This window comes from Crocuta crocuta, unplaced genomic scaffold (assembly GCF_008692635.1).
Source record: "Crocuta crocuta isolate KB4526 unplaced genomic scaffold, BGI_CrCroc_1.0 scaffold170, whole genome shotgun sequence".
Taxonomy (NCBI): Eukaryota; Metazoa; Chordata; class Mammalia; order Carnivora; family Hyaenidae; genus Crocuta; species Crocuta crocuta.
This window is the reverse complement of record NW_027527853.1, coordinates 6,030,514-6,042,121: the sequence shown is the minus strand read 5'-3', so window position 1 is coordinate 6,042,121 and position 11,608 is coordinate 6,030,514. Positions and strand designations below refer to the sequence as shown.

General features: G+C 41.3%; 1 protein-coding gene across 1 annotated transcript in view; it reads left to right on the top strand.

Annotated features, from left to right (window-relative positions):
* Positions 1-5,390: 5,390 nt before the first annotated feature.
* Positions 5,391-11,608, top strand: part of KIF11 (kinesin family member 11) — a 44,144-nt gene continuing 37,926 nt past the window's right edge. The window contains exon 1 of the mRNA XM_077779827.1: positions 5,391-5,710. Within this exon, the coding sequence (XP_077635953.1) occupies positions 5,634-5,710 (77 nt within the window). The 5' untranslated portion in view covers positions 5,391-5,633. The remainder of the gene's footprint in view (positions 5,711-11,608) is intronic.

The following is an 11,608-nucleotide window of genomic DNA, read 5'->3' as shown; positions in this document are numbered from 1 at the left end:
AAAACTGTGAAAGGATAAACTGTGAAAGAATAAATTTCTGTTGTTTCAGACCACCAAGCTTGCAGTGATTTAGCAGCCATAAGAAACCAATACACTCCCTGAAATAAGTCTAAAGTAAAAGTGCTTAGATTCTGGGGGCCCCTGGGTAGCTCAGTCGGTTGAGTGTCTAACTTCAGTTCAGGTCATGATCCCGTGGTTTGTAAGTTCAAGCCCCACATGAGGCCACTTTTGACTCTGTCTCCCTCTCTCTCTGCCCCTCCCCTGAGCTCTCACTTTCTCTCTCAAAAATAAATAAACATTAAAAAAATACTTAGATTCTGGAATTCTACGTATAACTTGCCTACAATCAAATGTCGGGGTAGAATAAAAACAAGTTCTCAAGCAATTTATCTCTTCTGCAGTCTTTTTCAGGATGTAAATAAATAAACCACCTAAATAATGAAGTAAACCAAGAAAAAGTACACAAATGAGATCCAGAAAACATATCCAACCCAAGAAATAGGAAAAAGGAATTCCTGGGATAAAAAAGGAGGAAACACTGGGATGGCAGCTGGGATGCGGGTCTAGAGAGTAAGAGGTCCAATTACAAACAATGTGAAACTGATACATTTCTAATGTGTTGAAATGGGTGGAAACTTTACTGATAGGGAGCTGAAGGAAGAATTTGGAAAAGTACAAGGAAAAGTAAGCAAACAGAACCAGGCAGTTATTAACTTTAGGGCAGACAAAAAGAAAGAGAACATAATCTCACTAGACTGAAATGTTCTGCTATGAATAGGCATAATAACCTAAATATATTTTGATTTAACGAATATTGTAATATTGGACGTATGGGGGAGAGAAAGCAAAGGGGATCATAACATTTGATAACTAAATCCTTATTTTCCATAACAAGAAGTCAAAAAATAAAGTCTGAAGTTGAGTAATCGAATGATAACAGTAGATACAAATTCCTTACAAAAATGGAAATGTTTAAGTGCTAGAAAAAAATAGCTAAAACAAATTGAAAGTGGTTGCTTCTGGAGTAGAGGTCTGGAGGGACTGGGCCAGGGAAATAGCTTTTTGTTATAAGCCATTTATGACTACTTAACTCAAAACAATGCTTATGTTTTATTTTAAGAAAAATAAAAATCAATTAACTTAGGTAAGATATACACACTATTGAAAGGGAAATGCCAGACCAAACACATGGGCAGTGATGTTGCATTGGTAGAATCCAGGTTAACTATTCTTAGAGTATTAAAAATAAGTTCTAATCATAGACAGACTTTTAAAAGAGAAATGCTGATTAGCCTGAGTAGTTTGGACTCCATTGGGGCATTGCAAAATAACATATCAGAGAGAGCCGCTTGCCTGGTGTAAACTCTTACAAATGTCCCTAAGACCCTGGCTGTCTCCATTAGACTTAGTCTTGAGGACAGTAACTAAAATATGGTCTATCTTTTCTGCCTGGACCAGAGTTAAGTACTCAAGAAGGATGTGATTAAAGTGGATGTATGTGCATTGAGAACAAGAAAAGATAGGTAGCGGAGATAATAGTTAACAATCTGTGATTTGAAATAAAAACGAATTCTGAGTTCTTTTTCTGTCACTTATTAGCTGAATGAATACAGACAATACACTTATTTGACCTATGAATTGACAAAATAATGAGAAATAATAGTCCCTACTTCAGAGAATTGTTCTGAGGATTAAATGAAATAATGCATACAAAACTTTTCATAGAATCTGACACTTCATAGCTCTAGATAAATGGAAGCTATAACTATTACCAAATGGAGACCATTGAATGTCTTGCATCAACCCAAATAACTGTTAATGTAAATATTATTTAAATATTTCCTGAGGAAAAAAGAACTTTTTTTTTTTTTTTTGGTATACTATGTTCCAGGCACTTTATACGTATATTATTTTAATCCTTAAAGTAATAGTAATCATTGGGGCACCTGGGTGGCTCAGTTGGTTGAGTGTACAGCTTTGGCTCAGGTCACGATCTCATGGTTTGTGAGTTCAAGTCTCTTGTTGGGCTCTGTGCTGACAGCTCAAAGCCTGGAGCCTGCTTGAGTTTCTGTGTGTGTCTCTCTCTCTGCCCCTCTCTGCTCATGTTCTGTCTCTATCTCTTAAAAATAAACATTTAAAATTTTTAAAAAATAACAGTAGTCTTTATTATCTCCATTTTATAGATAAGGAAACCAAGGTTGGGAAAGGTTAAGTAATTTCCTTCCAGTACTTATTTATTTATTTTTTAAAATATTTTTATTTATTTCTAGGAGAGAGAGAGAGAGACAGCGTGAGCAGGGGAGGGTCAGAGAGAGAGAGGGAGACACAGACTCCGAAATAGGCTCCAGGCTCTGAGCTGGCAGTCAGCACAGAGCCCGACGTGGGGCTCGAACCCACAAACCGCGAGATCATGACCTAAGCGAAAGTCGGACGCTTAACCGACTAAGCCACCCAGGCGCCCCAGTACTTATTTATTTTTTAACGTTAATTTATTTTTGAGAGGCAGAGACAGAGTGTGAGTGAGGAAAGGGCGGAGAGACACACACAGCATCCAAAGCAGGCTCCAGGCTCTGAGCTATCAGCACAGAGCCCGATGTGCGACTTGAACACACGAACCATGAGATCATGACCTGAGCTGAAGTCAGATGCTTAACCGACTGAGCCACTCAGGCACCCCTATATGTTTTTTTTTTTTTTAAACATTTATTTATTTTGAGATTGAGAGAGTGCAATGGTTGGAGGGGGGGTGGGCAGAGAGAGGGGGAGACATAGAATCCCAAGCTCTGCAGTGTCAGCACAGAACCCCATGCGGGGCTCAATATCACCAACTGTGAGATCATGACCTGAGAGTGGGACACTTAACAGACTGAACCACCCAGGCACCTGAAATACTCATATATTTATTGGCTACTTTGTGTAAGGCTCTGTTCAAGAACACTAAGAAAACAACAGTGACTAAGACAATACATAATCACTGATGAAACTTACATTCCAGCAAGGTAGAGACATAATACACTGACAATGTAATCACAGACTGCAATACCTGTTATGAAAGAAATAAACAAGGTCTTGAAATGAGGAATATGCTTTAGATAGGGTGGCCAGGAAAATCCTTTTAAAAGAGTGGAACTGAGATCTGAAGGATAAGAATGAGTCAATCATGCAAAGAACCAAACTAAAAGATATAGGCAGAGTGTACAGCAAATGCAAAGGCCTGGAGGCAAGAAGGAGCTTGGAAGCTCTGAAGCATGGTAGTGAGCTATGTGGTTAGTAGCTGGAGTTGATTTTGGTATAGGCAATGTATCATGAAGGCCTCACAGAAGATGGTAAGGAGTTTGGATTTTCTTATAAGTTCAATGAGAGGCTATTTTTTTTAGATTTAAAAAATTTTTTTTTAAGGTTTATTTAATTTTTGAGATACATATTGAGAGAGACAGACTGTAAGCAGGGGAGAGGGAGAAGGAGACACAGAATCTGAAGCAGATTCCATCCAGGCTCTGAACTATCAGCACAAGAGCCTGACGGCAGGGCTCGAAATCACCAAACCATGAGATCATGACCTGGGCCAAAGTTGGATGCTTAACCGACTGAGCTACCCAGGCACCCCAATGAGAAGCTCTTGTAAGATTTAAGAGTAAATGAAGGCCATGATCTAATTCCTTGGGATCATGACCTAAGCTGAAACCAAGCCAGACACCCAACGAAGGAAGCCACCCAGGCACCTTGATCTAATTCTTTTAAAGGACCCTTCCCTTTGCTGAGTGAATGAGGTGGGGAGAGGAGAAAATTGCATTAGTTATGGAGATCTGTTAAGGATAGTGGTTCAGAGAAGAGATGAGACTTGGCCTGGAGTGCTGGCAGAGGTGATAAAACCAACAGGAGTCCACTGGACATGGTGGAATATGTAGGAATCAAAGTCTAGTTAGTGCCATGGGTCCAGATGAGAAAGATTAGGGCGGCGTTAAGAAGCATAAAGAGTTCCGTTTTCAGCAGGTCCATTTTGAGATGGTGAGCCATCGTAAAGGAATTATCAGCAGACATCTTGGTATGCGTAAGGAAGATGACCAGAGATCCGAGCTGCATATATAGATGTCTCCTTGGGGGTAATGCAGGAGGTTAATACGTGGAGGAACACAAAGGCGCCTGAGAGTTTTCCATTCCATCTGGCCCTTACTTAAAAAACTAAAACGGTACCCAGTTTCCTGTGGGCTAAGTGTGGCCCACAAGCGCAGCTCCTTCAGACGACTACGGCACAAGCCCATGACAGTTTTTCCAGGGCCTCGATCCCACACTTGAAGCGGTCGAGTCACCCCAGACATCGCAAGGACTCTTGTAGGACGGAGAGTCGGAAGTTACCGAGCCGGGGCGGGGCCCAAAGAGCTCTGCCTGCTGGGATTTGTAGGCTGACCGCAGCGGGCTACGGCGCAACCTCCTTGAGCCCCCCGCGGGCTGCGGCACCACGTAGAGAGCAGCGCAGCCTGAGCCTGCGTCAGTCCTTCTGGAAGGGCTGTCCGAAAGGGCGAGTATGGTACTGCCTTTGGCTTGGAATCATTTAAATGACATCTTCTCATCAGTTAAAGGATAAATTCAGAGTTCTGGAAATGACATTTAACATCCTTTTCATCGCAATTTGGTACCCATGGTAGCCCTATTTCTTAACACTTACTAATTATTCAAGGCAATTCTGGACGTTGCCTTCTAGAAAAGGGCTCTTATTTGACCTCTGTCCTCTGTGCTTTCACAGCACCCTCTTACCATTCGCTAATAATTACAATCGTGGCCAGCTTTCCTTACACATGTTCTAGTCTAAGCTATTTGCCCGCACTAGCTCATTAATTCTCACACAACGTTCTAAAATGGTCGCTATTGGGGCGCCTGGGTGGCTTAGTCGGTTAAGCGTCCGACTTTCGCTTAGGTCATGATCTCGCAGTTCGTGGGTTCGAGCCCCGCGTCGGGCTCTGTGCTGACTGCCAGCTCAGAGCCTGGAGGCTGTTTCAGCCTGTGACTCCCTCTCTCTCTGACCCTCCCCTGCTCACGCTGTCTCTCTCTCTCTCCTAAAAATAAATAAAACATTAAAAAAAAAATAAAATGGTCGCTATTGTTTCCATTTTGAAGATGAGGAAATCTTGGTCTCTACAGAAGTTATGTAACTCGGGCAAGGTCACGGTGAAGGGTCACACTGTTCACTTGCGCGTCTCTCCTCCTGAACCACAAGTTCCAGAAAGGAATGGACAGACCAGCTTTTTACTTTCCCGCGGGCCACGCCTCAAGGGCGGGGCTCTGGTGACGACACCCCGTCCCATGGTGCCTCGCGCGCCTGCGCTGCTATTGGTTCGGCATCTCGGCTCCTTTTTCAAATTGAGGCGCCTAGTCGTTGCTTGGTTTCCTAGGCTTCGGGCGCAGACATCGGTGGTTCCGAGGCTCCCGTTAGTGCTAGTGCGGGACAGACGCCTCGGCCAGTCAGAGGTCCTGGTGGAGAGCGGGGACGCCCAGTTGCTTGCGTGGGTTCCCCGGGCCACGCCAGTACCCCGCGGGGGAGGTGGGCACCCGGACCCGCGCCGGTCGCAGGGCCCTTCCGCGCCCCCACAGCGCGCAAGTAAGCTGCCAGGCCTTGACTTTCCGCGGTGATCGTCATGGCGTCCCAGCCGAATTCCTCGGCGAAGAAGAAAGAGGAGAAGGGGAAGAACATCCAGGTGGTGGTGAGATGCAGGTAAGGCGAACCCGGCAGGATTCGGAGTGCCGGGCTTTGCTGCTGGGCTCCCTTCTGTGCTGTCCGGCGAATGTAATTTTGTTTGCATTTTCTGGGAGGAGCAGACCTTCCTGTTTCATAGTTCCTCTAAATGCTGTTCGATAATATGACGCCAGATTGCTGTGAGGAGTAAATTAGTGTCTGTTTCAGAAGAAAGAATATTCGTATTGGAAGCAGTTTAATCTGTGATTCAGGAGAATTTGATCGTCGTTCTTTAGGAAAAAGTGTGTTCTTTTTAAAATAATGACAGCAAAGACTTAGGTGTCACTTTTAGGTGCCACTCCTTGCAGTTTCTCAGTTTGGAAATAAGACTGTGTGTACCTACTTTGCATATGCTTTAGTCCTGATGTTGAAATTACCGTCCTCTCCGTCATCTCTCAAAACATAATCGATCACTCGTTCTCTTTATTTTTGATGCAATATTTTCTTAATCCCTACTAAGCAAGGAAAGACCACTGTATTTAAAATTTAAAGGTTGTTATAGAATGAGTTTATGTTTTTAAAAGGAGACAGCTTAAGCCAGTAGAGCTTTCTGATTGTATTGCAGCTTGGTGTTCCCTAAACCACAGGAGACAGTTTTTCAGGGTGAGTAGGTGGAGGTGTTCAACTCTCCCCAGATTGATTTCCAAATAACTTACCAGTTAAAAAATTAGCCAGTAGAGGGAGAATTTACTTGTTATATAAATGTTTAATTAGAGATTGATTTATTCAGTTTTTTAGAAGCCGTCCACAGTTTACTGGTTATGTGTGTTTTTTATGTGTTTTTGTTGCTGTTGTTTCTAAACTTCTACCAACTGCCAGCAACTTTTCTGTAAATCCAGAAGTATTGTAAATATTTTTTTAAGCTTATTTTTTAAACGTATGCAACAAACTTTCTTAAGTTATTGCCTTCTCAGCTTTGGTGACTTGAATTGCAGATGCCCACGGTAATAGCTGGTTTTCTAGACTAAGTGTTAGAGAGGAAGTTGGCTGGTAACCTTAAGTCTGGCCAATTACCAGTTGTATTCTAGAGCTTCTCTTCATAGTTAACTTGTTTTGAAGATTGAAAGAAAATGAACAGCACATAATAGAAACAGATTTTTAGATTATTTTGATTTTTATTAAGGCCCGACAATATTGCTTTTTCTATGTGGATTTATTTTCTTTAATTTTCTTTTTTATTGTTGGTTACAAAATATGTCAGACTTAAAAAAGTTATAGAGAACAAAGCAACAACCATATGTGTATCCATCACCCAGATTCGAAACAGACCAATCACTACAGTTTGAGTCCCATTGTGTCCCTCTCCAGACCCCTTCCTCAACCCCTAGAATTAAACATGATTTATTATCCCCATTCACTTCAAGTCTTACCTAAAAAGAGATTTCTTTTACTTTGTCACTAATGAAAAGTGCTTTGGTTGTGATTATTTACAATAATTTTTGTATGAAGATGTTTTTCTTTTCATGCTTTCTTTTCCAACTATCTTTCCTAGTGCAAATATGTCCTTAAGTATTAGTAAACAGTTTATGAGGTCCTTGTGGTTGTCCAACTTTTTCTGTTAAGGGCTCAGATAGTGAATATTTTAGGCTTTGCAAGCCACATGTAGTCTCTTTCACATACTCTTCCCTGATTTTTTTGGTTTGTTTTTTAGTTTTACATTTTTTTAAAATGTTTTATTTATTTCTAGGAGAGAGAGAGAGACAGCGTGAGAAGGGGAGGGTCAGAGAGAGAGGGAGTCACAGACTCCGAAACAGGCTCCAGGCTCTGAGCTGGCAGTCAGCACAGAGCCCGACGTGGGGCTCGAACCCACGAACTGCGAGATCATGACCCAAGCGAAAGTCGGACGCTTAACCGACTAAGCCACCCAGGCGCCCCTAGTTTTACATTTTTAATTGGCAGTTTATTGTAACCTAAGAGATGAGCAAGATTTCAAGAGATGGCTCTATTTATTACAATGAATATAATCTTTTATGATGTTCTTTACTGTAAAAAAATTTTTTTTCAATGTTTATTTTTGAGAGAGAGAGAGTGAGTACGCACATGCAAGGGGCAGGGGTAGAGAGAGGGGGACAGAAGTTCCGAAGCAGACTCTGTGTTGACAGCAGAGAGCCCCATGTGGGGCTTGAACTCACCTGAGCTGAACGAAGTTTGACACTTAACCCACTGAGCCACCCAGGCGACCCAGTGATCTTCTTTACTTGTATTATAATTATATGAAGACAATTTTTAAGTCTACCTATACACAGCTCAAGAGAAAGGTATAACTTCTGGAGTTGAGACACTGATAGTTCATATACAGAGAAATTTTAATAAGGAAATAGGCTTTGATATATGTATATACAAAGACACACAACACATCTGCAAAACCTTCTTTCCCCTTGTATAAGTGTGCAGGTTAGCATAAATTCTACTAAACATAATAGAGGGGCCCTGGGTGGCTCAGTCAGTTAAGCACCTGACTCTTGATTTTGGCTCAGGTCATGATTTCACAGTTGGAAGATTGAGCCCCTGAGTTAGGCTCTGCACTGACAGCGAGGAGCCTGCTTGGCATCCTCTTTCTCCCCATCGCTCTCTGCCCCTCCCCCGGCTCACACTCTCATTTCTCTCAAAATAAATAAACTTAAAAAAAAAAAAAAAAGGAATGTAATATAAAGGTTTTACGATTTAAGTCAGTCTTGGCATTTTAATCTAGACAAGTGCTTTAGCAGTTTAGATCTGAACCCATATGAATCATTCATACACATAAAAGTCTATGAATGTTTTTTTTAAAGTTTATTTTGAGAGAGAGCATATACAAGCAGGGGAGGGGCAGAGAGAAAGGGAGAAAGAGAGAATCCCAAGCAGGCTCTACACCATTAGTGTGGAGCCTGACGTGGGGCTCTAGCCTACAAACTGAGATCATGAGCTGAGTTGAAATCAAGAGTCGTATGTGCAACCAACTAAGCCAACCAGGTGCCCCCCACCTCTACATTTTTAAAGCACATCACACACCAGGCTGTCTCAGGGCCTTTGCAATTTCTCTCTGCCTAGAAAGCTTTCCTACCTAAGTAGCTACAAGACAGGCTCCTTCACTTTGTAGATTCTGCTTAAGTATCATTAAATATCAGAGAAGCCTTCCCTAACCACCCGAAAATAGTACTAGCAACTGCCTATTTCTCCCCATCATCATTTCCTTTTAATTTTTTAAAGTGTTTTTATTTATTTTTTATTTATTTCTGAGAGAGAGATAGAGAGACAGCATGAACAGCAGAGGGTCAGAGAGAGAGAGAGAGGGGGACACAGAATCTGAAACAGGCTCCGAGCTAGCTGTCAGTACAGAGCCCGACGCGGGGCTCGAACCCAGGAATTGTGAAGTCATGACCTGAGCCAAAGTTGGACGCTCAACCGACTGAGCCACCCAGGCGCCCCTCCCATCATCATTTCCAATCCCATTTAGTCTGTTTTATTTATTTTCATTTCTAATTTATCAGCATCTAAATTATCCATTTATAACACTAGGATAAAGCTCCCTGAGAATAGGAACTTGGGTGTTTTGGGTTTTTTTGAAACTTGGTTTTGTTTACTTATCTATCCTCAGTTCCTAGACAAGTATCTATCATATAATAAGTACTTGATGAATATTTATGGAATGAATGAATGAATGTAATATAACTGCAGTGAGGCCAGCAAATCCATGGGCTTGTTAGCGTCCTCAGCAGGGACCTTGCAATTTCTAGTTACAGAGGTTTGGTTAGGAATATAGTGGCTTGGCAGTACTATTTATCATAGTACAAATAGTCCCTAAAGCTCCTCAGAGTTTTGATAACTTTTAGGAATGTGTAATATGTGTGAATATCTACTGTTCAGTTGTGACAACGTGAATGGTATTCATTTGGTTAACTTAATTACACATACAGGCAAAGAGATTAGTTGAGAGATGCTAAGAATGATAGACTGATTGAAAGAACTTTAACTACATGAGAGTAATTCATTCTACTTGATACTCTTGGCCTACCTCTAAGTTGGTTTTGACCAAGTTTTGTTGAACTTTTAATAATCCTGCATGCGGGGCACCTGGGTGGCTCAGTCAGTTAAATGTCCGACTTCAGCTCAGGTCATGATCTCACGGTTCATGGGTTTGAGCCCTGCATCGGGCTCTGTGCTAAGAGCTAGATCAAAGCCTGGAGCCTGCTTCACATTCTGTGTCTCCCTCTCTCTCTCTGACCTTTCCTGGCTCACGCGGTCTCTCTCTCTCAGAAATAAATAAAAAACATTAAAAATTAAAAAAAAAATCCTGCATGCATGGTTATATACATTGTATAGGTTTCATTACATTTGACAATGGATAGCATCACTATATATTATCTGGGAGTTGCTCAGTTAAATTTTCCAGGGTCACAAATTTGATCTTCTGGCCATCAAAAATATGCTAGGATGGGGCATGCCAAAGGATGTTGAGGTATCCTTTTTAAATGAAATAGCGATGTGGTTTGTCTAGTAATGAAGAGAAAGAATTTCCCATTTGGCATTTACTTTCATAATATATGATAATGGGAATAATATATGAATGGGAAATAATATATTCATATAATAATATGAATGGGAAAAGTGAACTCAGGTTAGGAGTACATCTTTCTTTGGTCCAGATGTGTGTTAAGTATAAATATCTGATGGATGCCACTGTATGGATTATGGTTCTTTTCAGCTCTTCCATTATTCCCCTTAGGGTGACATTTATTTTTTTTTTATTTTTATTTTTTTAAATATTTTTATTTATTTCTAGGAGAGAGAGAGAGAGAGAGAGAGACAGCGTGAGCAGGGGAGGGCCAGAGAGAGAGGGAGACACAGTCTCTGAAACAGGCTCCAGGCTCTGAGCTGACAGTCAGCACAGAGCCCGACACGGGGCTCGAACCCACAAACCGTGAGATCATGACCCAAGTGAAAGTCGGACGCCTAACCGACTAAGCCACCCAGGCGCCCCAACATTTATTAAGCTGTGTAATTTAACAGACATTGCCATGTTCAACCATTGTAGTAGCCACTGGGAAATGGTAAACTAAACAGGATTTATTTTCCTGCGCAGTGAGGTTGGTACTATTACTCAGCCCCATTTTTCAAATGGGGAAGTTTGCATATAGTGCTACTTTGCCCAAGCAGTATCAAGAATCCTCACTCTATTAAAAGCCCAAGGAGGAATTTAGCTTAGAAGATTTTTTCCTCTGGGGGTCTTTCCCATCGTTTATGCTTCCCCTACCCCTCCTTGTCCCAATCAAGACCATATTAAATTTTTGTTGTGTGTTCTGACAGCACCCTTTACATATTCTTTCTAAACATTACCTCTTTTATGATCGTTAGTTTTATGTTACTATTCTCCCCTGGACCTCAGAGTGTTGTGAGGACAAACTGAGTTAATACATGTGAAACATTTAGAATAGTGAGTACTGGGGCCCCTGGGTGGCTCGGTCAGTTAAGCATTTGACTTTGGCTCAGGTCATGATCTCACAGTTCCTGAGTCCGAGCCCCCACTGGGCTCTGTGCTTATGGCTCAGAGCCTGGAGCCTGCTTCGGATTCTGTGTCTCCTCTATCTCTCAAAAATAAATAAACATTAAAAAAAAAAAAAAGAATAGTGAGTACCTGACACATAGTAAGTACTCAATGTATTTATTAGTCATTATTTTTTATCTATTTTTAATCTTGTGCCAGTTATTCACTATCAGGTTAGTATTTCAAACACAAATTCGGTTAGTAATTTGAACACAGATCTTTTCTATTTTATCATAACCTAATTTTCTCAGATCCTAAGAATAGAAATACAATTCTAAAAAGTAAGCTTGGCATTTTTTACAAGTTAATTCTGTTAGCATCTACTCCGAGAAACAGTCAGAATTATAATGTCT